The 27,325-nt window shown below is 47.1% G+C and overlaps 10 protein-coding genes across 10 annotated transcripts; 2 read left to right on the forward strand and 8 right to left on the reverse strand.

Moving 5' to 3' along the window:
* Positions 1–391: 391 nt before the first annotated feature.
* Positions 392–1,940, forward strand: N7478_005783 (sterol esterase; the record flags this gene model as incomplete). Its single annotated transcript, XM_056921997.1, has 2 exons — positions 392–488; positions 541–1,940. The coding sequence occupies 2 exons, from the start codon at positions 392–394 to the stop codon at positions 1,938–1,940; spliced, it is 1,497 nt and encodes a 498-aa protein (XP_056780034.1).
* A 322-nt stretch (positions 1,941–2,262) lies between these two features.
* Positions 2,263–3,183, reverse strand: N7478_005784 (uncharacterized protein; the record flags this gene model as incomplete). The annotated part of the gene is made up of 3 exons (XM_056921998.1): positions 2,263–2,604; positions 2,662–3,068; positions 3,144–3,183. The coding sequence occupies 3 exons, from the start codon at positions 3,181–3,183 to the stop codon at positions 2,263–2,265; spliced, it is 789 nt and encodes a 262-aa protein (XP_056780035.1).
* Positions 3,184–4,489: 1,306 nt separating this feature from the next.
* N7478_005785 (MFS transporter) lies at positions 4,490–5,930 on the reverse strand (the record flags this gene model as incomplete). The annotated part of the gene is made up of 8 exons (XM_056921999.1): positions 4,490–4,528; positions 4,586–4,601; positions 4,813–5,073; positions 5,141–5,261; positions 5,323–5,420; positions 5,480–5,562; positions 5,618–5,754; positions 5,816–5,930. 8 exons carry the CDS (start codon positions 5,928–5,930, stop codon positions 4,490–4,492), a joined length of 870 nt encoding a protein of 289 aa, XP_056780036.1.
* Positions 5,931–6,835: 905 nt separating this feature from the next.
* On the reverse strand, positions 6,836–7,715 carry N7478_005786 (uncharacterized protein; the record flags this gene model as incomplete). Its single annotated transcript, XM_056922000.1, has 2 exons — positions 6,836–7,153; positions 7,374–7,715. The coding sequence occupies 2 exons, from the start codon at positions 7,713–7,715 to the stop codon at positions 6,836–6,838; spliced, it is 660 nt and encodes a 219-aa protein (XP_056780037.1).
* Positions 7,716–8,065: 350 nt separating this feature from the next.
* N7478_005787 (oxidoreductase 2OG-Fe(II) oxygenase family) lies at positions 8,066–9,199 on the reverse strand (the record flags this gene model as incomplete). The annotated part of the gene is made up of 2 exons (XM_056922001.1): positions 8,066–8,837; positions 8,904–9,199. 2 exons carry the CDS (start codon positions 9,197–9,199, stop codon positions 8,066–8,068), a joined length of 1,068 nt encoding a protein of 355 aa, XP_056780038.1.
* A 2,645-nt stretch (positions 9,200–11,844) lies between these two features.
* On the reverse strand, positions 11,845–16,318 carry N7478_005788 (putative RSC complex subunit (Sth1); the record flags this gene model as incomplete). Its single annotated transcript, XM_056922002.1, has 4 exons — positions 11,845–12,084; positions 12,150–15,868; positions 15,928–16,084; positions 16,199–16,318. 4 exons carry the CDS (start codon positions 16,316–16,318, stop codon positions 11,845–11,847), a joined length of 4,236 nt encoding a protein of 1,411 aa, XP_056780039.1.
* Positions 16,319–17,435: 1,117 nt separating this feature from the next.
* N7478_005789 (uncharacterized protein) lies at positions 17,436–18,958 on the reverse strand (the record flags this gene model as incomplete). The annotated part of the gene is made up of 4 exons (XM_056922003.1): positions 17,436–18,069; positions 18,139–18,535; positions 18,593–18,760; positions 18,832–18,958. The coding sequence occupies 4 exons, from the start codon at positions 18,956–18,958 to the stop codon at positions 17,436–17,438; spliced, it is 1,326 nt and encodes a 441-aa protein (XP_056780040.1).
* A 1,600-nt stretch (positions 18,959–20,558) lies between these two features.
* Positions 20,559–21,332, reverse strand: mpt (putative DNA repair and transcription factor Ada; the record flags this gene model as incomplete). Its single annotated transcript, XM_056922004.1, has 1 exon — positions 20,559–21,332. The coding sequence occupies one exon, from the start codon at positions 21,330–21,332 to the stop codon at positions 20,559–20,561; it is 774 nt and encodes a 257-aa protein (XP_056780041.1).
* A 1,475-nt stretch (positions 21,333–22,807) lies between these two features.
* On the reverse strand, positions 22,808–24,421 carry N7478_005791 (60S ribosomal uL2 domain-containing protein; the record flags this gene model as incomplete). The annotated part of the gene is made up of 5 exons (XM_056922005.1): positions 22,808–22,945; positions 23,011–23,588; positions 23,756–23,813; positions 23,896–23,950; positions 24,369–24,421. 5 exons carry the CDS (start codon positions 24,419–24,421, stop codon positions 22,808–22,810), a joined length of 882 nt encoding a protein of 293 aa, XP_056780042.1.
* A 486-nt stretch (positions 24,422–24,907) lies between these two features.
* Positions 24,908–27,016, forward strand: N7478_005792 (uncharacterized protein; the record flags this gene model as incomplete). Its single annotated transcript, XM_056922006.1, has 5 exons — positions 24,908–25,102; positions 25,220–25,389; positions 25,506–25,635; positions 25,704–26,072; positions 26,126–27,016. 5 exons carry the CDS (start codon positions 24,908–24,910, stop codon positions 27,014–27,016), a joined length of 1,755 nt encoding a protein of 584 aa, XP_056780043.1.
* Positions 27,017–27,325: the final 309 nt, after the last annotated feature.

Raw genomic sequence — 27,325 nt, forward strand, 5'->3', positions numbered from 1 at the left:
ATGAGCTAGGCATGGCGATATTTGAGGGTTTGTAACATTAACATGCAAGTCGGCGAGGATCACTCGGACAAATTCAGGCGGATCATTCTACTTGACTCTGATTGGTTGACCCCGGATGAGTAAGCATTTCGCTTTGGGCCCCAACTTTGAACGTTCACATGTCAAGGAATGACGTCGCCACGTTGAATTCAATTCGCAATCCTTTCTGTCACGACTTTGGACATTTGTCTCTGCATATCTGCACTACTGGGTATATCAAATGCACATGTAGAATTTCGGGCTGCCTTTCACTATGTCGCGGGTACCATTTATAGGGAGGTTGTTTTGGTAAGTTCCCATCCGAGAATGTCAGGTGCTACAGAGTCCTTTCCAAGACACAACAATCTTACTCATGTCGGAACTCCTTAGGTTTGAGTACCTAGCACTGCTAGGATCCTTGATCCTGGTCTTTCTAGAGACTGTTATTCATTTCATCACATTCTGCCTTCGTAAGTGATGTCATATTCGTCTGATGAAGTGCCACCGACTAATTGCGCACAGCATCACCAATCATTCGATTCTGCTATGACCAATCGAAAAAGATCTTTAATGTCTTTATGCCGAAAGAAGCACAGGATAAGCGTACAAAGGAGGAAATACTTGCTGCATCTATAGCTGAGGCATCGGATTTTACCGAGATCTGCTCCCTATTTGGATACGAGGCAGAAGAACACATTGTACAGACTAGCGACGGATACCTCCTGGGCTTACATCGTCTGGCCTATCGAAAGGGCGAGGAGGACAAAAGAGTCAACCAGGGTCCCAACTCAATCACTAAGAAGGTTGTCTATCTACATCATGGCCTGCTCATGTCTAGTGAGGTATGGGTTGCCTTGACCGACGAGCAGCGCTGCCTTCCCTTCCAGCTGGTTGAAAAGGGATACGATGTTTGGCTGGGGAATAACCGCGGAAACAAATATGCGAAGAAATCTGTCCGGTTTTCTCCTGGGTCCAATGAGTTCTGGGACTTCTCAATCGATCAGTTTGCCTTTCACGATATCCCGAATAGCATCGAGTACATCCTAGATGTGACAGCTCAACCATCCTTATCTTACATTGGTTTCTCCCAGGGAACAGCGCAAGCATTTGCGACTCTCGCAATTCATCCCTTGTTGAATCAGAAGGTTGATGTTTTTGTGGCTCTGGCTCCCGCAATGGCACCATCCGGTCTTCGTAATCGCATCGTCGATTCCCTTATGAAGGCCTCGCCAAACTTCTTGTTCTTGCTGTTCGGCCGACGCAGCATCCTCTCATCGACAACAATGTGGCAGACGATCATGTACCCGCCTATTTACATCCGCATTATCGACACTGCCTTGTCAATTCTTTTCAACTGGCAATGTCGCAATATCACTCGAGTCCAGAAGCTTGCAGCTTATATGCATCTCTACTCATTCACCAGCACCAAATCAGTTGTCCATTGGTTCCAGATCATTCGCAACAAAAACTTTCAATTCTACGATGACGAATTGCAAACGCCCTTCAGTATTGTCGGTAGTGAGCGTTTCTACAAGCCTGTCAAATATCCAACTCGCAACATTAAGACACCTATCGTGCTCCTGTACGGCGATAGCGATAGCCTTGTCGACATTAATGTCATGCTGCAGGGCTTGCCTCGTGGTACTGTTGCAAAACCTATTCGTTCATATGAGCACCTGGACTTTTTATGGGCTTCAGACGTGGATAAGCAAGTCTTTCATCATGTATTTGATGCACTTGAGGCCAATAGTCCGAAATCTGTTAATGGGGTCAATGGGGTCAGTGGCAACCATGAAGTGAATGGCATCAACGGGGTCAATGGAATCGATACACCTCAGGCCCAGCTTGAAGGCAGACCTCCCATTACAAGTCACACTTCAAATAGCTCTCTCCCAAGATCCCATCTCCATACTACTGAGTGATCTCATCCACGTATAGTACCACAGTTGAGATTGTATTGATACTTTTCATGCATGTTTTTTTTTTCTTGCCTTTTTGGTCATTTTCTTGGAATGATTAAAATCCCGAGGGATGTACACTGCATTGCCACTTGCACATACCCCATTTCATTTTTGTGATTCATGGTTTCATCCTTTCTGGCAATGACCCTCCAGGTCAGATGCCCCATACACGACCAGGTATCTACCAGTTACAAATAACCCTAACCTGAGAAACCAACAAATCCTTATATATTCAACTTGCAAGAATATCTTTGATATTTCAGAGTAGCATTTAGAAAAGTAACTACACCATAAACGCTCCTCCGCAAGCCTGAAAAGTTTGCCCAGTCAACCACTGGGATTCCGGACTTGCAATCAAAAGAGCAATGCCCGAGATGTCCTCGGGAAGTCCAACGCGACCCAACGGTGACCACTTAGACAGCATAACTTCAATCTGTTCCGGGGTCATTTTATCCCCACCAGGAATATACTCAGCCGAGTTTTCATCGTACATGTCCGTCTTAACACCTCCCGCCGCAATACAATTGACAGTAATGTTGCGTGAGCCAAAGTCAACGGCAAGACACTTTGTCATTCCTTGAACAGCAGACTTAGAAGCAGCATAGACAGCATGGCGGGGAACACCCTGAGAATTTGTTAGCCCAAAGCTAATTATGAAATATTTACAGGACTATTTGCATACCTTAACAGCTGAAATAGACGATGTGAGCATAACTCGCCCATGATCCGCCATATACTTGTATGCCTGTTGAGCAACAAAATACTGGCCCTTGACATTTACGCCAAAAATCCGATCGATATCTGCACCCGTTGTCTCGGCGTGAGTAGCAAAATACTCGATACCCGAATTACTCACGGCGATATCGAGGCGGCCAAGTTCCTGCATGAGTGTCTCGAACATGGCGCTTACTTCGTTCTCCTGCGAGACATCTGCTTTGATTGTGATCGCTTTGACGCCAAATGAGCGCACCTTTTGGGCTACCTCTTCTGCGGCGGTGGGGGAAGAAACATAGTTGATTGCGACGTTGGCACCATGTTCGGCGAATTTAATAGCTATGGCGGCTCCAATACCCCGGCTACCACCAGTAACTATATTAGGGAGTTAAATTACAATTTGAGCTTGTTAGGGTCAGGGTTAGTGGAGACATGCCAGTGGGGGCTTACCTATTGCTACCTTTCCGGCTAGATTTTTGCTCACGGTCATTATTATATTGAATTCGACGATAAAGTTCGATTTCACTCAGTATGGTAGGATCGGTGAGAGACTCGCCTTTTATTAACTTTCCTCCGCTGGTGGCTCTTCGATCGTCGCTTTAAATGCTCAGGTGTGGAAGAATCGGTGAGACCAACGCATGCATGCCGTATTCTAGGGTTGTGATTTGTATCAATTGCCGTGGGTATACGGACACCGCAAGTTGGATGCGGAGCACCCCTTACATTAATCTAGCTGCATGGGGTCTAGCACGAAGATTATTACTATCGCAATTTACAATATCCTTCGAATGTGCTTTTGCGCGCCATGCGTCATGATTTATTTTAGGGTAACACTCGGAAATGATCATGGCTGCTATATTCATAAGAATACTCGATTCTTATCGCCAGAAGTAGTAAGCAGGCCTATCGCTGAATCCAAGCTGGGGGCATATGCGCAACATTTGAATGCTCTAATCATATTACTAATTCCTGGGTTTCATGTAACTATGTCAAAGGTGTAAACATAAATCTCTGTATAGTATGGGTGTGGGCATTTTCATCTTCTTTAAATGCTTTTTAGGTATCATGACTGATCTTCTTCTTTCTCCTTATCCTTTTCTCCTCCCACCAGATAAAATGTAAGAGCCAGCGCTGCAGCTGCAGATACTAACTTAATATTAGATCTCATCCCGCTTATCAAACTCATAAGAGTCATTGCTTACATGGTACCACCAAAAAGCTATGTCGGAAAGCAGAATCAACGCGAACTTTGATCTCAACTGGGAGGGACGCGGCGTATCGACGGTATTTAAGAATCTTGTCCATGGTCTTCGACGTATACTTGATCAGTCATTTTATCTTGATAATGGATTGATAGGGACTCGGAAATGTTCAGTGTACCTTCATGCCTTGTGCACTCCCACCTAATATGTCTTTCAACCCACTGGCGAAAGTGCTTCTAACTAACCAAGCGGTAACAGAGACACCCACGACCGACCCAATCTGCTGCAACAGATAATATGTAGTGATCAGTCTTGCAGCGTAGCCTCCTGGTGATTCGGCAGACAATGCCACGAATTGAGTTGAGAATGATATACCCATTCCAATCCCAAATGGGAAGGGGTACATTAGTTCCCAGATGTATGGATCGGAGTAACACCATCGAATCATGATCAAAACTGCGCTCACGGTGGATATGTAAAGTCCGATTCTGGTCAACTTGTGATATTTACCAGTTCTGCGATAAAATTCAAAGTTAGTCTCCACAAATGAAGGAATCTGAACCTTTCTGCCAAACCTTTGAATATATTTCCCAGCTAAAATTCCACCCACTGCACCTCCAAGCCCTGCTGGCGCTAGACAGGCTGAAGCAGCTGCCATTGAAAATCCCTTGGTGCGAACGAAATACTCACTGACGGCCGAAGCAAACTATACAAATGCGACATTAGAAATCTCTTGGCAGTTATAACAGCAACGTTATGGTACACTCACGGACATGTCAGCGATCATGGTCAATATTTGCACTGCACATATCACGCCGGTTTTGCTTGATAGCATGAAGGATAGTGGGATCAAAGGTCTTCTCGCCGTACGCATCTCGTATGTGCAGAATAAGATCCCAAGCAATATACTGACAGACCCAAGAGCGACCGTAATGTAGAATTTGTTTCCTGGAATTTCATCGGCCTCGAGAACTTGCACCATCATCAACGCCGAGATAATCGCGCATACGAGTAGTACGATACCGATATAATCTAGCTTCTCTGTGTCGGAGTCCTCTTCTTTTTGGCCTTGGGCGTTTTCCGGAGTAGACTGTCTGTCTGTAGGTGTATCCTTCGGAAGCTGAAGGACAGTTATCAAAGCGCAGGCGAGAACGATTGGTACATGAAGAAGAAACGACCTAAATATTGGAGTGATCGTGGTGAGATATGGGCGATATCGTTGGAGCATAACTTATTCTCTCTTACCATCTCCATCCCACCCATGTATATAGGGTTCCTCCTATGGCTCCTCCACCACTGTATCCAACCATTGTGACAGTCATGAAATAGCTTCGGAGCACGGCGACTCCAGTTGGACCACCAATATCTAAGCCATGTTGACATCATTATAAGGATCATGGCCTATCTTTGTGAGACGCTTGACTTACCGTTAATAAGTATAGAGGACAAATCCAGCATACCCGAGCTTCCAAAACCTGTAATTATCCTTGCAAATATAGCAATGTAGATATTTAACGATGTTCCCCTAGGTATCTCATGTCAGTGGTTCAGCTTATGGGAAATGGCATTATAGCAGGTACATACATCGCTAAACAGCCCATTGAATAAACAATGTACGAGAAAAGATAGGTGTGCTTCCTTCCCCAAGCATCACAGAGTTGACCATACTATCATTCAATTAGTAACTAAACTCCATGTATCATCAATTTGAGTTAGACGAACAATTGGAAGCGATATCATATATCCCAGATTAAACCCAGTAATCAGCCAGGTACTGGCATTGGTCGCATTGAATTCCGCTGCGATATCGGAAGCCGTGGAAAGAACGAAAGAATCATCGGAAGACGCAAGGAAAGTCGCTACCGGCGGGCGTTATTAGACCACTGCGCACTCCTATCAACGGTAAAAATTTAAACGTACAAACTAGCATCACAGCTAGGAAGCTGCGAGCGATTTTAGGTCTCGGTGGTCCATTTTCCACATCGTGATCGAGGATATTTGGTGTCTGGAGGAGCCGCGACTCTTCGTCGATCATACTAGATGAATACCGGAGATTGACGTTGGCGACTTGAATTCAAAAATGACTTCGAACACAGTTGCAAGGATTTTGAAGAGAAGTCTTTCGAAGGTTCAACAATACTAGATTCTCGAAAAAAATAATTTGTTGACGGAGATTCTAGAGTTCAGTCCAGCTTATCGGGTCTTGACTACGAGAATTGTGTGGGAGGGGTCGAATATGCATTCCTTGCATAAAAGCTCGTGCGCTTGGTGGATCTTACGCCAAGAATCTTAGGATCCGTGCCCAATAGCTTGATAAGAAAAGCAAAAGGATCTCTCTCTTTTGATAAGGGCAAGAGATGGGATTTGCAAAGGGTGTATCAATAGGTTAAAAGCATGCCTGCCGTGAAAGAAATACGAAGCCGTGTCAAAATTCCGACGAATTATCTATGCACTCTCGACACCAAATGGCGACTTATAAGTTTATTAATTTTAGTCCCAAGCAAGCACATTGTGTTGAAATTCCATGTTGAAATTTCAAGATTGCAATTTATGAGATGTAGTGCAAATGAGATCGATTTGCAGTTTCAGCGGCGTTATATTAATATGTGGCCTCGGGCCATCAGGGTATTGCAGAGTGGGATGATTGACTTAGATCGGCTGATACCCACACGTTTTCTCTCGAAGATGGCATCGAGGCTTTCAAAACAGCTTCTAACCCTGAAAATAAATCGATCAAGGTCATTATCAGGTCGTGAACTCTGGCATTGGGTTAGCTGGATATTGTCGAATGTATCTACCAAACATCGGAATCTCCCATCTATAATGTGATAAAATTGATTGATTTTCTGATATGGGCCTCATTAATTCATTTTCTTCACCAAAGTACTCTCCAGAGTCTAAGTCTTTAATCATGGCCACGTCAAACATGCAGGGTATCGTTCAGGAATTAGAATGGGATGCTTTTGTCCAGTTCTTTGTCACACTGGCCGGCAAAAAGCGAAGCGCTGACATGGATCGCTCCAGACTATCAATCTCCATATCATCCGTGGCTTTAGGCTTGGGCTGTGTTTCCTGCACATCATTGGAAGCGGCAGGAGGATTTGCTTGCGATACCGAGCTGCGTCGACGAAGTCTCCCCTCGTTAACAGATGAGATTGACGTTCTGGAGATGCGCCTGCGGGTGCGGTCGCTATTCATTGATTTTAGCAATGAAGTCTGCTTATCAAGTCCGTCATTGATAATATAAAAATTGTAGCTCTAAACTCAGCTTGTTAGTCTGTGAGAAATATCGGGTCTTGTTCAGCACATACCCTCGGGAACATGTGCTTATCTATCAAGTGAAGTCTTCGTTTCTGTGGAGTCGAGCATTTTCGATCGCATGTCTCAACAAAACATCCGTACTAATTGCGCGTCAATAAGTATTCATTAATCAATCTCGAATATATAATGGTCTAATAAAAGACCATCCATCACGTACAGTTTTGTCACCGCGTTCCCTGCGAGCGGCCGCAAGAGGATCATGGTTCTCTTCAATATGAAGATTTAGGAAATGTGCAGTAGGAAAGTTCTTGCTGCACTGAGAACAACGATTGACATGCGCTTGAAGGTAATGGACCTCATAATCCTCGTAGGAAGCAAAAGCGAGAGTTTCTCGATGTGGCGGTAACGCACAATGCATGACCTCAGCGACGGGGTTGGAGTCACTCGCTACAGTTGTCCTTTGCAAGGGTGGCGCTGTGGTTTCTGGGTCGTCTGGAGAGTTTCCCTGTGATTCTAACTCTGATAAAGAGCAAGAGTGGCTCCGGGAGCGTTTCGCCATGCTTGCGAGATCACCTGTGAACTTGATGTGTCGTGTCGATGTGATCGATCCACTTTGCCTTTTTTGGCGGGGCGCTTTCACGCATAGGCGGAACACACTGCCATCCATCTACTTGCCTTCGATCTTCAGAGTGCTAATTTTTTTGGCTAAGATGAAACAGATGAATAAATCAGTTTTCTCAAGTTGAATTGTATACCATGATTTTTACTCCAAAAATTACCCTCATACAGCAATTGGTCTACAATTTCGGATCTAAGTGGGAATTACCCACGTCCTTCCTATTCATAGATAAAATTCAAAGCTTTATAAATACCGATTGAGCTCATTCCTAATATAAACCCATCAAAATACTAAACTGCCGTCTGTGATGGGACAATCGGATACCCTCCTCTCGTCTGGGCCTTCAATTCACCTGCAATAACCTGCTTCGAGCGCCACGCAGCCCACTCAGTAACTGAACGCGTCTCATCATCCTCTCCATCTCCAAGTAAAGGAATCACGCCACCCTTAAGTCGGTTCATCGTAGCATTATTCCGCGCTCGAATCAAATATGCCAAGCTCTGCCTGGGAACAGTTGCCTGCTCACCCGGTGCCGTAATAACACGATGCAGGGAGCTTCGTAACAGCCCACCAGTCCATTCAACAATTGTATCACCAAGATTAACAAGAGCAAATCCCGGCTCTGGCTTAACATAACTCCAGTTCTCCATTTTGTTTTGTTTTCCGGCAGGAAGAATTTGTAGGCCACCAACTACGTGGAAGAGAAGGGTGGCTGTCCCGATATCTGTGTGGCCGCCCAGTGTGATGGTGTCGTATTGTGGAGTTGATTGTGATTCGGTGAGAAGGAGTCGCACTGAAGTCTCTGATACTTGATCTAGAGGGCTGAGCGCATTTAGTGTGCCGGGTGGGAGGCCTAATTGTTCATCTAGGCGGGACATTATGACGCTGATGGCTGCGTGTGAATGCTGGATGAATTGCACAACGTTGGATCTGCTGTGCTCAATTGTTTCGACGTATTCGCGTGTAGGGCGGTTTCCCATCATGTCGTCTTGATTAATACTATACAGCTCCATGCAATCCATTTTCCCGTCATCGGTCTTCAATTTACCCTTCTGTTTATACCTAGAGGCAGTGTTAGTTTATTGGGACTCACAAACTGGGGGAGAAATATTAGGCTTAGTTAGGTACCCTGTTAGATCATAAGGAGGATTGTAGGCGTATTTATCAAGAATAGATTGGTCAAGACTGTAAGTCTCCCTCGTAAGATCGTACATCTTCTCTGCATCTTGTAGAAGCGTTTGTCCATCATCCGATTCTCTTAAGTCTAGTAAAAAGAATCCCCATGCACGACAGGCCTCATAAAGACGTTCGCTCTCTTTTATGTCGCCGGCTTTTAGTGCTTGAAATGACACCGTCGGCAGATCATGAATGGGCGTGTCTGCGGGGAAAGGAGGACATTCTTGAAAGTATTTGGGAGTCGGCATTTTGCGCCTGGCTTCCCCCGTGGAAAATTAATTGTAGATAATCTTGAAATGAACCGAAAGTATTGAAGGGATCAAATGTTTGAGAGAAATTTATGCCATATTATATATGCGGGCTGTCTTCTTTATTCTAAGGTTACACTCCAGGATCGATTCTTATTTTTAGTTTAGCCCCCATCCGCCTAGTATTGAAAGACACCCTATCACATCTCTTAGAAATGAGCCCGCCTTCATGGAACTCGGTTTTATGCGAGCGGGGGAAAGAAAGGATTAAATTAGGGAGTAAACAGTCGGACTATGTTTTTCTATTATACAAATGGGGCTAAGCCTCAAATGCTTGTCCCACACCCCGGGAGAATCAAGAGCGGCCATTCGCAGGGTTTACGAAGCATTATGCCAACTATCTTCTAAATTTTAGATTGGGCACATGGTTTCATCACCGGATGAAATGAGCCCCCGATATCTATGTAAAAATCCCGAGTTTGTACCCACACGCTTCGGCCGGAAAGCGTAGCAGTAACAATATCCTCGGATCAGTGCTATATTCCAAAAACATGCAAATAGCAATGCACTCTTTCCTAATCCTCCCCTCTACCCAAGGCTGCCACTCAGATAAGCAACACATAAGTCCCATCCAATGCGCTAGAATAATCAATGCAGGGGGATCTCTTTTCCTCAAGAGAGTCATAAAGTCGCACTCCAATCTCCCCATAAATGAAGCAACATGTGCCGCATTGGGGCCATTCGGTTCCAGCCCCACAAGTTTAGACAAATATCTTAGTGGCAGATCATAAACACTTGAAGCTGGTGTGCTTTCTTCCGTGATACCGCACAGATCCGCCAATTCCGGATCAAGACCTTCTCGGCCTGTTTTCTCCTCCTGTTTGAATATCTTATCTCCTTCCTTGTCGACTTCTTTGAAAGCTTCACCCCAAATACTTTTAGATAGAAGTGAGGATGCAAGTTGTAATATGCAGCTTAGTCCACTTTGAAGAGCCAGCCAATTCAGAGCTTCGGGTTTATTTGTTAGGACCCAGGAGTCTGTTACCTCGAATTTCTCAGGGCAGATTGTCATGACACCCATTAGCATGCATGTGGAAAGAAGGGCATCTATGTTTCCTTCATGGATCTTAGATGATAGCGCTTTCTGGTAGAGGCTTATGGCTTGTTGCCAGAAATAAGACTCGGCGACAGATCGCTCTTTGTTAGGGGCGTGGCGGTTGAAAGTCAGCATGCCGACCCCCAAAAGCGTATACATCAGATAAGGGTTCTATAAACAAGAGTCAGTGTCATTTTAAAACAGGATAATATACTCTGGTCCCATTGCAGAATCTACGATAGGGATACTCACAGCAAATGCAACACGTATCACGTCCGTCTTCATAACGTCGCGAATACAAGGAGTAGGTATGGTATCGGTTGAAAATCCGACAAAATACTTGAATGCGACTGTGCTAAGCGGGCCCTGAGAGGCATTTCTGGACAAAACATAAGGATTACATTCCACGCCAAGACTCAACGTCTCCTTAATGCTGTTCGTGATGCTGTCAAGACACATAGAGGATAACAAAACACTCGGTGATGGAGACGAAGCATCATCTCTGCGGTGAGTTGCCTCTGATTCAGAGGGATAGCCGCACTCAATTCCTCGTGTCTTGCATCTTTGACATATAGGTTTCCCTTCGTCACACTATAGAATTTAGTCGTGTGAATTTCCTAGAAAAAGGCATATTACGCACCTTGACTCTTCTTCTTTTACATGTTAGACATCCACTTCGGGATTTTTTATGTGCTCTTCTAGAATGGAATTCGGATTGTCGTGGTGTCCGTGGAGATACGCGAAACACAGTCTGAAGGGTATAAGCGGCGGGCCCTTCAGGTGAACTTTTGTCCTCTCCAGATGTGTGCTTCAGCCAGCGACGATTAGTAGTCATGGCTGGATGATATGGCTCCCCGTCTTCTGTCTGGACTGATTAAATTGGACATTGAAGGAGAAGATTTACTTCAGCTGAGAAGATAATGAAAGATAAGGTTAAGCATCGCCACGCTCATGGTAATCACGTGGCGGGGTTATACGAGGCAGCCGCATGAATCCAAAGGCGCCAAGGACAGAGATCTCCATGAGTTCAGAGGAATTCTAGAAAATAATACAAGTAGGAATGGTTTATAAAGTGATACAATGCAATGAGCTAAGGCCCCGGGTATTCAGCCTCATCGATCTTCTCCACTCGAGCAAATCAAAGTTGGACTTCTAGTTTGAGAAGCTCTACTACCCAAGGAACTAACCATCCATCCTTGAAATAAGATGCCAATATTAACCAATCAATTGTATAGCCCTTGTAGCTTGAATAACAATACACACTAAAAACATACAGAGAGGGGTTCCATCTGATCTAAAGATCGTTTACATGGCGAGAAAAACCACATCTCATAAAATAAATCATTCATCCAAGGCAAAGCACAAATCCATTCCAGGTTTACCCAAATCAACACACGGTAAACGCCTTTCCGAGGCTGCATCAGAAAATATGAAAAAGAAACATAGAATAAAGCTTTCGTGGTACATATGGCAAGAACACGGGAGAAACGAAAAGGGAGAAGGAATAATATATATGATGACTTGTTCTCTTGATAAGACATCAGAGACATTACTCCTCATCCAGACTAGGCTCGGTTCCATTCGCGGTACTGCCAATATCAAAGTTGGAGTTGTTGAATGTAAGCTTGAGCTTCGGTTGGGCTCCAGGAGTGCCGGCAGTCAAGGGGGTGTCAGTGCCCGAGGCGCCTCCAGTTGACACACCGTCGCCAGCGATGGAGCCAGGATCATCAAAGTTGGAAAATTCGGGGTGTCCCTCGGACTGTTTCTTCAACTCCATAACGCATTTGGCCTTTGGTAAATAGTTAGTATAACGGACAGAATAAAGTAATTTAATTTTAAGATAGGATTTCTTACCTCAATGTCATTAGCATCCTGGAACAAGATACTGCCATCCTCGTTATACGTTCTGGCGTTCTGACAAAGCAGATGTACGTCGTCCCGGAATTCTTTCAAGCTCTGGTAGTCATCGCGCTTCAACTTCTTTTCGATCTGCTCCATTGCGATTGGATTCTTGATGATCATGTAGTAGTCTGGATACTGGGAGCGAGGCGGAGGCTTCATGAACGGATCAATGATCGCACGCACAAGCGGCTCTTCTTCACTATCCGAGCCTTCGGTCGGTATTTCTTGCTCCATCTCCTTCAGCGACTGAATAGTGCTGGTGACTATACGAGTTAGGGTGGCGCGATCGGCACCGCTCAGAGTTTCGGGAATCTTGGGCTGGCGGCCTCTTTTGCGCTTGGGCTGAGGATTCTCTTCAATTGGCTCTTCCGCCTTTCGCTTAGGTGGAGGGCCACGGCGACGTCCTTGCTTCTTTTGAGGAGTTTCGGACTCTTCGTCAATAATTGATGGCTCTGGTTCCGGTGAGGAGTCTGGAAGGCCCGCCGCCCTCTTGTGCTTCTTATCCTTCCGGGCAGCACGTTCAGCAGCACGGCGTTCGTTCCTCTCAATGACTTGGTCCAGGGTGAGTCGGCCTTCTTCAAGACCCTCCATAGCGTCCAAGAATTGCTGTTCCGATAGACCATCATCATATCGAGTCACCTTGCGCTCACGAGCACCACGTCCATAAACTTCAGCCTCCACATCTTCAGTAATGGGGTTGTCTTCTTGAAGGTAGATATCTGGAAGTTCTTCCTCGCACATCAGGCGAGGGTAACGTTTCCCAGGGCCGTATGCACCGGTGAGTGCTCGCTGCCTGTCCATCTCTTGGAAGATTTTGACCTCCTCTTCTGAACGAGACATGATTTCATTCAGTTCATCATCGTCCATTTCTTCCTGCTCTCCAACTTGATCTGCAGCTTCTGCGGTGTCTAAGAGGGTTCGGAGAAGAGCATCACGTTCTTCGTTGGTCGACTTGTTATCGAACTTTCCTGCTTGGATAACCTTGCCATCCATGTCCAGCTTGAACTGTGCACGCTCCAGAATCTTCTCTTCGACGGAGTTGGAACTAATGAGTCGCAAAATTCGGACCTCGTTCTTCTGACCAATACGATGCGCACGATCTTGTGCCTGCAAATCTTGGTGAGGATTCCAATCTGAATCATAGATGATGACAGTATCAGCGGTCTGCAAGTTGAGACCCAAACCACCAGCACGAGTAGAAAGCAAGAAGCAGAAATACTCTGAGTTGGGGTCATTAAAGACCTTCAACAGATCCGATCGGTCGTCAGACTTGGTAGAACCATCCAGACGAAGGTACTTGAGGCCACGCATACGAAGGAAATCCTCCATAATGTTCATAATTTGAGTCATTTGGAAGAACATCAAGACACGGTGACCAGTGGCACGGAACTTGGGCAAAATACGGTCGAGCAGTTCGAATTTACCTGCGGTTCGCCAAAGAAGATCATTGGTCATGCGAGTAGGGTTCATTTGATCCTCAACGGGCTCAAAGACAAAGGGATGGTTGCAAAGTTTACGCAGCTGCATAAGCATGTTGCTCAATCCACGCATTCCAGTCTTACCACCCTTGCCATCGCCGACAGCAATCTTGTTGTGTGTGACAAGTTGCTTGTAAAGCTTGGCCTGCAAGGCGGAGAAACGACATTTGACGACACGTTCCTGCTTGTCGGGTAGATCCTTCTCCACGTCCTTCTTGAGACGACGAAGCAAGAACGGGCGAAGCACCTTGTGCAGACGACGAATGACTAGCAACTGCTCTTCTTCACTCAGGTCCATGCGGTCTTGGCCACCAGTATTGGCAAACGGGGTATTGAACCATTCATCGAACGACTTCACAGATTTGAAAATGTTGGGCAGAACGAAATTCAGTAGGGCCCAAAGTTCGGGAAGGTTGTTCTGCAACGGGGTACCAGTCAAAATCAGACGATATCGGCTGTTATAATAGGAAGACAGAGTGCTGCTCAACTTCGAGTTGGCGTTCTTCATACGATGACCCTCATCGACAATCATGTGGGTCCACTTGATTTTGCTCAAAATAGGTCGATCCTTAATAATATATTCATAAGTCGTGAGAAGAACCTGGAAATTGCCCCAGCGGATCTGCTGTTGCTGCTGCTTTCGGGCGTTGGGAGGACCCTTGTAAACAACCTTGGTGACAGAAGGTGCCCATTTGTCGAACTCGATATTCCAATTAGTCAATGTACTGAGGGGCACGATGACCAGGAAAGGACCGTTGTTCCTCTTCTTCTCAATGATGTGAGTGATCAAACTGATGGTTTGAATTGTTTTTCCAAGACCCATCTCATCTGCCAAGATACCGTTCAGGTTGTTGTTGTACAACGAAATCATCCATTGCAGACCCTTCAGCTGGTATTCTTTAAGCGAACCGCCAACAAGCATACTAGGCTGCTCTGTAACCTGTTCCCTAATACGATGAGCCACGGCGTAGTAATCGATCTTCTTTTTGTTGGGATCTTGCGTAGCTTCATCAATGTCACTGTCAGCAAGCTCCTCCTCTTCCTCTTCCTCCTCTTCATCATCTTCGCCATAACGCTCAGCTTGGTTACGCTGTTGCCTCCTAACTGAAGCTGCAAGCTCCTTCAAGAACTTGTCAGTCTGGTTGAGCAAGTGTGAAATACGAGAATCCTTGGCCTGGCCAAGCAGCTTCATGTAGGTCTCCTCATCGTTGGCTTTCAGAGCCTGGAGACGCTGCTTAGCAGTACGCTCCACGCGTCGTTGCTCTTCCTTCTCCATGTACTGGTGATGAGAAACCATCATGCGACCCAATTTCTGAGAGCGGGCGCGATTCTGGTTCGAAGCGTTCACGAGCTCTTGGCCGTGCTGGAGAATGGCCTGGAGTTGATCATACTGCTTCTTCTTCTCGCGCGTGTCGCGAGCTTCACGTTGCTGCTTCTCAAGAGACTCAGTAACACGAGCTTCACGCAAAGTGGGCTTCTTCAGACGCCGATGAATTGAACGATTTGCAGTCATTCCTTGGCTGTAGTGAAACATCTCACGAGAGATGGCATCACGAAGCTGTTGCTGTTTAGAATATTTGTCTAGAGCTGCGAGCTCATTGTACACTTGGATCTTCAAGGAATCGTCGCGAGTCGGTGCGTCGGACTTCCCTGTATCCCACACGCCGATTGAGGCAGATTGCTGAGCAAGTTCATCTCGGCGACGAGCCATTGCATGTATGACAACCTCCTGGCGGCGGGCACGGATCTCCTGCGAGTCCAGACCATAGGGCCAAGAACCAGGGACAGAAGGACGATTTTTGCGGATGCGGTATTTTTGATAGTTGATCTGGCCACTCAAGACGGATGGAAGCTCAAGGTTTTTATACCAGTCTTGCTTCGGGACAGCATCATCGTTGCTTGTAGCAGGTTCAACTGACCCCTTCTCCGCATTCTCGACAACCTTCTCCGCCTCCTTCACGGCCTTCACCCGAGATGGTGCAATTACTGAAGCGTACTCCTGCTGGCTTTGAAAATCGGCTGCCGTGAGCGGTTGGTTGTTCTTTGCTTTCTCGTACAACATCTGTTGGTGTCTAAACAGATCATATTGAGGCTTAGACCATGGTCCACCACTAACAGTTGGGGCCTTTTGACCGATATTCTGGGGTTGTCCTTGGTTCGCACCAGAAGCAGACGGGGCAGATGCATTTTGGCCTTTCATTAACTGTCAGTATAAGAAAATAGAGAATCGTAGGAATGAGACTAATATTGACCTTGGGCGCCATTGGCAGCAGCGTTTTTTTTCTGCTGATAAGCCATAACTTGCACATAGACCGAAAGGAAGTATTTATATCGTTCTTTCTTGTCGGAGGGCAAATCCTCGACACGAATGCCCTTGGCATCCATTGATGCCTTCATCTGTCGAAGTTTCTATATAAAATATTAGGGTGGGTCGGAGGGATAGGCGACAGTGAATGAATCGATGGAACATAGTGAATGAATGGAGAGGGTCAATATCAATGGGGAATGCCTAGTGGTACATACTTGAAGGATATCCTTCACTTGGTCGCCTGTCAAGTTCTGCAGAGGATTCACACCCTGACCCTGACCTGGGTTGGCGCCATTGGGTGGCGCCAGATTTGGCGCCGACTGTGTGGAAGCCATTATGTGCGTGTCTTTTTTAATTCATAAGTTGCGACAATGCGTTGGGGAATAGGACCAGATCGATGGAGATGAAGACGCGAAGCTAGTTAAAGTCGCGGGCTCCACTTGGTACCTCTGATATGGTAGGTCGCGACCGGAAACTAGGGGGTGGAAGCCTAACTATGGGAAGGGTGGCAAAGCAATAGGCAGGGCAAGTTTGGGAGTTATGGGTTGCCAAAAGGGGACCAAAAAATGATCTTGGCGAAGGAAGGCGCGATGGTAGGCGCGTGGTCGGGGATGCGATCGATGAGATTATGGGGAGGGGGCCGGGGTCCTGTGGACAAAAGGGGATAAAGCGAATTAATGGGGATCACCTGTTGGGTTTCGGGTGAGAGCCTCAAAAAATGGTGAATGTATCAAAGGCGGGGAGGTTGGCGCGTGGCCGTGGATGATAATGGAGATGGAGGGGACCGAGTTGCGCGACGCTCTCTCACTCGGGGAAACCTGGGTGCTCTCTGAGTTGGTAACAACAGGAAGGAGGAGATTTCAGTGGTTGTCACGTGTGGTTAGCTGACTCAGGCTGGTCTGTGCTGAACGCGGAAGCTCGGTCTCTCCACAGTAGTCTTCAGAACCAATCAGATGTGACCACAATCTCCAAATGGCAAGCACTTGAGGCAACAAGGCATCAATTTTCCCGACCATGGACAAAACATGGACAAACTTCTATCGACTCCAGATCATGAAGCTTCTACATACCTCGGCACTTCATAGGGTCTATCGTCTACGCACAGAGATGGAGAATTGTCACTGACAAAGCATGGAGCAATTTGAATTACCGCACACTCTAAATACTTTGGACTGGATCGTACGCATGCACGATTCACCTTGTTTGAAAAGACGCAAAGTCAGAGCCATAAAAAAAAGTCAAGCGAAGTTAGGAAAGAAAACCGCGATACCACGATTGGTAAGATCAACAGTGAAAGGAATGAAAAGGTATACTGCCAAGGCAGCAAACGCGTAAAGATCCAGCGCTAGAAGAAGAAGAAAAAGATAAGAATAATCAACCTGACGCTTGCCATAGCGGTCCGAAACGCCTCAATCCCACCAATTCAGAAATACAATACACCACATCTCATGCCTACGCAGTCGAGAGAGTTGTCAAGCTTCGCTTGACTGGAGGAGGGGGTGGTGGGGGCTTCTTCGCACGAGATGGTGGTGGAGGTGGAGGTGCTTTCTTCGTCAGTCCACTCGCGTTCAGGGCGGTATTACTAGGTCGTCGAGATGCCACACTACTGCCATGGGACGTAGCTGGCGAGCATGATCGATCACCGTACAAACGCTCTGGACTAGAGCGACCATAGGAGCCATAGGAGCTTACTTCGGAATCGGCGTAAGGATCAGCGTTGGTTCGCGTGTTTAGCAGGATGCTGTTACGACGGGCCGGAAGAGTATCGCTGGCAGTTCGTTGGATCCACTGAGAAGCAATCGGAGATTGTTCCTGACGAAGTTGCGCCGGTCCCTCGAAAGTCGGAGTTCTACTCAGAACTGGTCGAGAATAACCATGGCTCACAGGGGTGAGGTCTCTTTGGACATCTCTGGGGAAAGTATCTGCGACATTCGATGAAATGGTTCTAGTCGGCCTGATAGTGGCTCGGCTCTCTACGGCGCTGATCATTTCCTCCTGCACAGGTTCATACCGTTCCTGGTACGAATGCGCGGTGTTTGGATGGGGTCGTGTAGGACGGCGTGTAGGCGATGGGCCGCGACCAGTGCTATCGTTCAATGTTAGAATTTGGTAACTAGAGAGGCGCCAAAATGTGACAGGGTTGTGGGAAACTTACCCTCCAGGCCATTCATTCTTGAGTTGGAGAAGAGTCTCTCGGCACCGGTCATGGTATTCCAGCTGAGCATCCAGAAATTGGCCCAGATCCATGACGCTGTCGGCTTCTCCCTCCTTAATGTCCTGCATGCGGCGGAATACGTCCTCGTTGGCTTCTTCGTATTTGAATTTTTGCGTGCGGAGCTCTTCCTCTACACGGAAATCCTCTTTCTTAGCTTTTTCCATCTTAGAAAGAGACGTATCGTATCCCAAGCGTCGGCTATCTAGCTTCTTGCGAGCTTGCTGGTACTCTTTCATTTGAGTAAGAGATCTCTCTAGGGATTCAAGCCAGCTCGAAGTCGCCTGTGTAATATAGCCCTCTTGGATGCGAGCAATTCGCTCCTCGGTCCTGCCGAACACTAATTTCTCTGTCAGCCATATATTCTAGGATGTAGAGTGTCTCAGGGTCGACATACTGATCAGGCACTGCCCGTATTCTGAGTTTCCGTCAAAATCCTCTCCATGGCTGACCATGCTGGTTCCCAGATGGGCCACTGGTAGAGTCTTTTCCTTATCATCTCCCTCACTGCGCTTTGAGACGGCCTTGACGTAGCCAGTCATGGACTTATGAATGCGATCGACGCCTGAGGATTCACCAGACGTTAGTAACAGAGTTGAGAACCCATCACACGGGTCAGATTTATGTTTGTTTTACCTTCATGTCGTACATTCATCTCGGTTTCCATGGCCTTGAAATCATCTGTTTGGCAGGTCTTGGCCTCTCCACCCATTCTTTCTCCTGCCCATTGTTTAAATCGACCGATTCTCTTGTTCACATGCATACTGAAAGATGGCGATTTTCTAGGATGAGAGGTGGGTGATAAATAGCTGAACTAATCTCGAGATAAATTCCACCGGGACAAGCTGCCAGCGATTGGGTGGAATGCAAATGGTGACGATGGTCTTTTTGAGAAAAACGATTGTAAATCGGTCTGGACAAGCTGTTCAGACCAAAGAATGGTAGTAACTTTTGGGTGAGGTCAAGGGGGAGGGGTTGGGAGTGTAGGAGGGGAGGGAGAGAGAGGAAAGGGAGGTTGGGGAGGGAAGGCAACTCTCAAGGGGAGAGGGGAGAGCAGGCTGTAGATAATACAATAAGATTTAGCCTGCAAGCGCCAACTATAGTCTAGAATTCAAAAATTTGGATTAAAATCAATTAATCATTTTTAACGGACAAAAGGCAAAGAAAGAACCCCGTAATAGAACAATTATGAATAATGAATATTGTTTCTGGAATTTCTTTCCCCCCCCCCCAATGCGTTCCACTGCATGCAGTCTCTCTCCAATGTCGATCGGTGGGGAATGTACACAATACAATGTGCCTCAATTGAAAGCTTCTTGTCCATTCCCACTTTTCTCTCCAAATCTCAAACTTAGAATCCCAGCATCCCAATGTTCTAAATACCGAAAATCAACACTTTACAATCTGGTTAACCTCATCAATGCTCTCCACCCCTTTTTTCACTCTACCCAATGGCGACCCACTGGGAAATTGAAAGTGTTTCAAAAAAGGCTCGACCTCTCGATGGCGGCTAAAGGTGACACGCGTTAGTGGACCATCGGTGGGGAACCCACAATTCCAATTGGAAGACCAGGAACTCCATCCCGGGTGTCTGAGCTGTACTATAATTATCTTTTTGAGCAACAGAATTGACTCGCCACTGTGCAGGAAACAGGGTCTTCGGTGGATAGGTCACTTTGCAATCCAGGCGCCAATCGAATCAACCCCCGGCGCCTGTCGTGATAGTTGATAGTCCAACGGATGCGTGTCGCCTGCCGATCGCGACTCATGTCAATCACTTGGCTTTTTGGCTTCTTGGCTTTTGGCGTACGTACAATGCGGGTGCACGGTGCACCGTTTGAGTCGGTCTAGTCTTCCACGGGGTTTCGTCCATGTTTCAGTTCATCCTTGCCGATTTTGATGCCAAGCTTACTGGTGGTGGCGATGAAGATAGCCACGTCGAATCACCGTTGATGTTGGAATGCGACTTCATTTATTCACTCCGTTGCCTCCATCCTTCGGGGCATTGAATGCAGGGACGTCCTCGGTGCATTCACTCCACTCTACTCCGATGTACTCTGTACATCTGTGTGGAATAATGACTAAAGTTACTTAATGTATATATTGCTTTCAAAGTTTTGATCTGCTACCTGGTCTCCACTGACGGCGGGTGAGCGATATGTTGATCATAGCGCTGATAAAGACACGGGGTAGCGTACACCCCCCAATTCCTTAATTATTAGCTAAATCATATCATAAATTAAATTCATTGCTCATTGTTCATCGTCATCGTACAACACATCATATGTATAATAGAAACACGGACAAAGACCTGAGACCCACACACCGCGAGGCCTCAAGGAACCAGTTCGCGACCAATGCTATTAAGGCGCAGAAAGAATTCGGGGATCAATGTAGACCGAGCCCAATGAACCCCCTTTTTCCTCCGCCGCCAACAAAACATCAAACTCATTCCAACCGTCAGCAAAGCCAGGAGGAATCTCTCCCAACCGAGCCGCCGGGGTTCCGTCAGGAAGCGCGCAACCTCGCCCAATATCTAAATTCAGATCCATTCCGTCCCCAACAAACCCAAGCGGCGAAGGCATCGCCGTCAAAGGGGTCATAGATGTTTCAACTTCAGACAAAGTCCCCTCAGACAAAGTCTCAGGTGATAAACAAACACCATTCTGAACCATACTATCCACATACTGCCCCGGCGTAACGCCGAGCAACTTCTTAAACACCCGGTGGAAATGGCTTGGCGTCAGCCCTGCATGAACTGCCAGGTCGTGTAGTCGGGGCTTCAGCCCTGCAGCGACTTGTTCTCGAATAATCTTGCATGCCTGCTCAACCATCACAGCTTGTGGGTTGCTTTGTGCTGCTGTACCGCCCGTGTGTGGTCGACAGCGCTTACAGGGCCGGAATCCTGCTTTCTCGGCTTGGGAGGGGGTATCGTAGAATTCGACGTTCGCGCGCCGGGCCAGCCGGGCACCGCAGGAAGGGCGACAATAGATCTTTGTTGTAAGGACGGCGTAGACAAAGCTGTTAACTGTTGTGTCGCGTTTTGTGATTGCTTGCCACCGCTCGGCGGAGCTGAGGGCATCCGCGATTCGATTCAGGCGGGGTATTTTCCGTGGGGCAGTGTGTGAGGCCGCCATTTTTAATATTGTCTGTACGATTGTTTAATGCATTTTTCGGGTTTGGAAACTGAGTTGTAGGAAAAGTAATTAATTTTCGAAGGAAGATTGGGGACTTGAAGAACCTTGGCTACTTCAATGTTCGTCCTTCCCTTCCTAGCCGCTGATTGGCCAGTTTAAGATCAATCATTTGAATGCTGAAAATCTACCAAGGCTGGCACCAGATCATGATATTTCTCTACTAGTAGAACACTGTTTGGTACTCTGTGATTATGATATTGATATTGCATTTCTTTGGGATTAAAATTACGGTAGTGGTGAATTCACTGCATGTATATCTTTTACATCCATTTGACAGCGAAATGACTCAATATATTTCTGAGGTTACTAGTATGTACATAGCCGAGGGCGATTGGGGATCAGTCTTGAATTGTTGCTGCACCTAATAGTACCTATACATTTCAAAACCCAGATCCGATACCAATCTAAAAATTTGCATCACTCCAGGACTTTGCACGACTATCGCCACTTCTAATATTGTCGTTTTCATTGAATACTTCCAAAGTTGAATCTGTTGAGCGGTTGCGGCCTCGGCTGCGGCTACCTGCGATCTGTATAGAATGCCATATTAATAAAATAATGGCGTTAGACAAAGTAACAGCAGATGAACAGTTCAGAGAAGGGTAATTCAAAGAGGTCTTGCAAAAAAATGCCTACTGGGACACTACCCGATCAATGAAGTATGGAATAATAAACCACCCCTGCGGAGCATCATCCTTCTACTGACCACCGTCGATGTAGTGTGATTTTTCTGAGATGCTTAACCAAGCTACATATTTGCAAGTCGGCATAGGATAGCTTATAGGTCGGCAGTTGGTTAGTAAATCACCAGAAGGCGCAGTCCCTCAAACTATTGCCGGGTACATCCATACACATCTAGCAATAGTATATCATTTTGAATAGCTGCAAGGCATCTAAATAGGTAGGAAGCCTTTGCCTGTGGCTAAAGAACAAACGAGTCTGTAGCTGACACTGGCACTTGGCTTGGAAGATAAATAGTGCTACACATGCCGTACAGGCAAGAGGCGAGAGGCGGGAATTGGAGACCGCACCGTGGGCAGCTTTAAATAAGGAAACAGTCTAAAAAGTTTACTGCCAAGGTTTCCACAGATCTACGTAAAGAGCATAAACCTTACTTGGCCTACAGCATTGATCTAGAGGGTCGGGCATCAGGACGTTTTGAAGTTTCGAAGGTGTATCATTGAGCCCTATCGGACCATTTTTGATTTTCCGTCCTGCCCTTGACATGAGGCCAACCCCGGACCCCATTCCATCACCCTTTTTGTTGTTATGATAAAAAAAAGGATGGCGATCACAACCTTGATTCGCTAAGGGCGCATGGGACGCGTATCCGCAGTCGCCTAGATACATATGTCTCGTAGCAGAAGTCCATTTTCAACCCGTCACAAAAATAACTCCACAAAACATCACTACCCTTAATCCTTGGTCTTCTGGGTACCACGGAGCAGACCAGTACGGCGGGCAGCAATGAGACCGGCCTTTTGACCCGGGACGGCGTAGCGAGAGATGGTAGAGGCCTTACCGATATGCTGGTGGTTACCACCACCGTGAGGCTGTAGAGAAAAGATTGATTAGAGATAATTCCAAGTGTACCAAACTGCATCCAGTTGTAACTTACGTGATCCACGGGGTTCATGGCAACACCACGAGTCTTGGGCCAAGAGTTGCGCTTGACGGCGAACTTGTGCTTGGCGCGAGAAGCCTTGAGCAAAGGCTTGTCGGTACGGCCACCACCGGCGACGATACCAACCATACCACGGGCAGTGTTCTTGATGACCTTCTTAGCACCGGAGGGGAGCTTGACACGGGTCTTGCCCTCATCGGGGTTGTGGCCAATGACGGTAACGTAGTTACCGGAGGTACGGCCAAGAGCACCACGGTCACCAGACTTCTCCTCGACGTTGGTGATGACGGTACCCTCGGGCATAGAGGCGAGGGGAAGAACGTTGCCGACGGTGAGCTGAGCGTTCTTACCAGCGTAGATGAACTGGCCAGTGTACATGCCCTCGTTGGCGATGAAGGTCTCGGTGATCATCTTGAACTTGTAGGGGTGGCGGAACTGGACCTTGGCGAGGGGAGCACCACGACCGGCATCGTGAATGATCTCCTTGACCACACCACGGGTGTAACCGTGGCGCTCAGCGTAGTCGAGGGTACGGAACTGAGCGGGGGTCTTGTTGAGACGGGTGTTGGCCGCTAAAGTAAGAAAAAAAAATCGATATCAGCAATCCAATTTCTTGCGCGAGCGTTGAGTGTTGTCCCAGTGTTCATTATCTGTTTCCATCTCCTGCTCGGATTGCAGCATTGATCCAAATTTCATTCGGGGCAGTGTTTGTGGGATTTTTGGATGCGGTCGCACTCACTGAAAATGGAGCCACGGCCCTTCCTCTGGTTGCGGATCACACGACCCATGGCGACTGTCTGTGGGAAGAGAAAAACCTGTCGTTAGTATAACTGAGGAGGACAGAGGAAGTCGGGGACGGTCGAAAGGGAAAGGGCGTACCTCGAATTGAAGATAGGCTTGTCGTTGGGAGGATGAGAAATCGTCGGAGACAGGACTGTGTGGGCTTTAGGGTGCGGTCGCTAACCAAACCCAATCAGGGTTAGCGGCATCCTGCTTACATAAGGGCCTTGGCACGTGAGTCCGCATGTTCAAAGTAGATAAATTATTTGAAGTACAGGATAACATATAATCAGTATATGGAATTTACGAAGAAGGCCCTTAAGGGTGAAATTGAAACGATAATAAAACAGCGCTACTCATCTCAGGATTTCACAACCACAGAGTCACTAGGCTATTCATTGCCCTATTCTGAATTGAATCTCAATCCACCCTCGCCTGTCGGGATGACTAACCTAGATCACATGATCTCATAGATAGCCCTGATGTGGTCCATCATCATCATCATTCATCCTGGCCTTGGCATCTCGGTGTCGAAGACTCCGACCGCGGTCAAGGAGAACTTCGCCACCTACCACGACCAGCATACTGTATCATAACCTTGGTTTGACACTAGCTGGACTTTCATGTGGACACCTCTGAAGTCTATAGTGACTGATACTGATAATGCGACGTAGTTGAGCCTGTTGAAGTCTTGATATGCCGTAAGCAGCTCTCAAGCATCAAGTTGCAGGATTTCGCGTTGGGACAAAACAACCATGCCATCCTGTACTCAATATCACTACAATAACTACTATTCAAACATTGCTCTACTGCCGGAGCGAAACAAATGATTTTCGTAATTTTTTTACACCAATTTAGACTATACAACTATCCTTTTCAGCTAAAAACACGTTGAGTCCTGTATAGAGCGTAATATAAAGACCAATTGCCAGTTACCTCCAATGTCCTTGTCTAGAAAGCATATGGCGTTGAATGAATCTCGGTGCGCGTAAATAATCCCTTAAATAATCTTATGCGGGCGCGCAGACCAGGCCTGACGTGACGCTTCCTTCGCGCATTTCAACTTTGTCCTTCGCATCACCTCTCATCCCCACCACCACCACATCACAATATGGCACATTCAGATTCAGATCTATCATCGCTGTCATCAGCACCGCCAACAGATGATGAAGCTGCCATGGCAGTCGACGAAGCCCCCGTCGGCATTGCGAAGTACTTCAAGAAGGAGAAGTCGGAGACTCCGCCGCCCAAGCGGGAACCGTCACCACCGCATGAACATGTCCTGGCAGATAACTCCATTATCCCCGTAAGTTTTCTTGTCGCTGAAGGAATTCCGATTGCTGGGTTTCAGAACATGTACGCGACGCGTCCATGTTCCCTTTTCTACTTGAAGGCACGTTGACTGAGCTGTCGCATTGTTTAGTTCATCGTCACGTTCCGCGCGCGATTTCATGAAGCCTTCCCTCGCAGTTTACCGCATTACGGACCCCAGGACATTGAGAGAGGGGTAGAAGACCCTATACCTGGCGAATATGTCGAACGATTGCTATGCGCATTGTTGGGCCTCGTTTTGAATCGCAAGAAAGATGTTGAGTATGGTTGCCACCCGAGCTTGATCCCGCCCAGCACCCGACCCTTCGCGCGCTTTCAGTTATTACCAGCCAATGAACATCAGAATATATCGCTAATCCACGCCAACTTTCACATAGACGAAATCACTACACACGACCGTTGGAGGAGGCCATTTCGACACATCAGTCACAGTGGCCCAAGTCATGGGAGGGCAAGAACCCTCTTCATGGGGGTCGTAGCTTTGCGACCATGTCGCCGGAAGAACGGGTATGGACTGAAAAAACATCTATAGATCCACCGACAATTCTAACTTGTTTTTACATTTCGATTTATAGCTCGAACTACTGAGGTCTTTGATACTTTGGTCTCTATCGTCGTCAGAAGCCATCCAGGCTAAGATTAAGGAATCATACAAACAGGCGCGCCATGATGATGACCTCAATCAGCCGTTATCTGTTCAACCATGGGGTCGAGATAGCTTGAAAAGGCGATACTGGCTCATTGAAGGGCAGGATGATACGCACTTTCGTCTATACCGAGAGAGTAATCCTACCCTCAAGCATATCAGCTGGTGGAGTGTCGCTGGAAGCATCCCGGAGATACAGTCTATTGCCGATAAGCTTCAGCAAGAGAAAGGGACAAATTCGAAGAAACTTAGCGAAAGGATTATAGCAGCTATCCCCCGATTCGAAGCGTCAGAAGAGGTAAGTCACAGCACTACAGCGTACGAAGGCATTGCATTAACCGAAATGAATAGAAACGCAAACGTCGTGATTATAGACTTGCACGTAAGGCTGCATTCTCTCGACCAGAACCTGGGTTCTCTATGTATGAAGGTCGCACGCGCGGGAAAAAGTTGAAGTATACTTATTCCGATGATGAGGATATTTTCTCCGATGAGCAGCCTTCAAGGCGTTCTGGTCGCAATGCACCATCCAACGCAGCACCTGCGGAGCCTCGTTCAAGATTCACAGCGAGCGGACGCCAGATCCGCTCTCGTGCCGGAGGTCTTTACGGCGAGGCCTTGCTTAGTGGACAACGCGAAGATTCCGAGGAGGAGGAGGATGAGGATACTTCAAGACCACAGAGGTCCAGGACTTCAACTAATCCCAATGGCTACTCTGGATATGCTGCTGATGACCTTGATGACCAGTCAGAAGCTCGAAGCAGTGCAAATGAAAGCGGAAATGAATGGGGGAGCGGGGGCGATGAGAACGAATTTGAGGGCGACGATGAAGGGGACAATATAAGCGGAGATGAGTCGATCATCAATGGCGAACCCCCTAGCCTTGTTGTCCAATTGCGATATGGCAAGGGAGGTGCATCAAGTGAACCTAAGCCACCTGTCGACGAACCTCCCCCCGTGCAAGATGTCCAGATGAAAGATTCCAATAATGCTGGAGACTCCACAGATTCCCATGTCCCTCTGCCACAATCATCGCAGCACACCATAAAGGCCATGTTGAATTTACCGGAAGAGACTCAGCAGGCGCAGGCGGTCCCAGTGGCACCTGTGCCATTCATCCCAAGCACAGTCACCCCCGAAATGCCGAAAGATACCCAGCCAGCTGAATCTAACGGATGGCCTGGGCATAGTGCAGGGGCTGAAAGCCATCCTGCTCCTGGAGTTCCTTCTTCGCAGGCTTGAACCGGATGAGTCAAGCCTGAGTACCAGTATATGGAGTCCTGATCATCTAGACGCTGCCTACCAGGGGTAGGCATCTTGCTCTATAAACGTTTGTCTCAATTTCTCGTGATGTATTATTCGTATGTTGTAGAGGGAGAGGGCCAGTATAGGAATTAAATATGATGAATAGAGCCATGACATCTGATTTATACTTGTTGAGATGGTTAGAAGGAGACTTAGTGGCAAAAACAAAGTCGGCGTTTAGCCAAGAAGGTTATTCTAAATGTTGGGATATAGAACAGATGATACAATAAGGGTAAATCAAGGACC

The sequence above is a fragment of the Penicillium angulare genome (genome assembly GCF_028827245.1).
Source record: "Penicillium angulare strain IBT 27051 chromosome Unknown utg000004l_segment0_segment0, whole genome shotgun sequence".
NCBI lineage: Eukaryota > Fungi > Ascomycota > Eurotiomycetes > Eurotiales > Aspergillaceae > Penicillium > Penicillium angulare.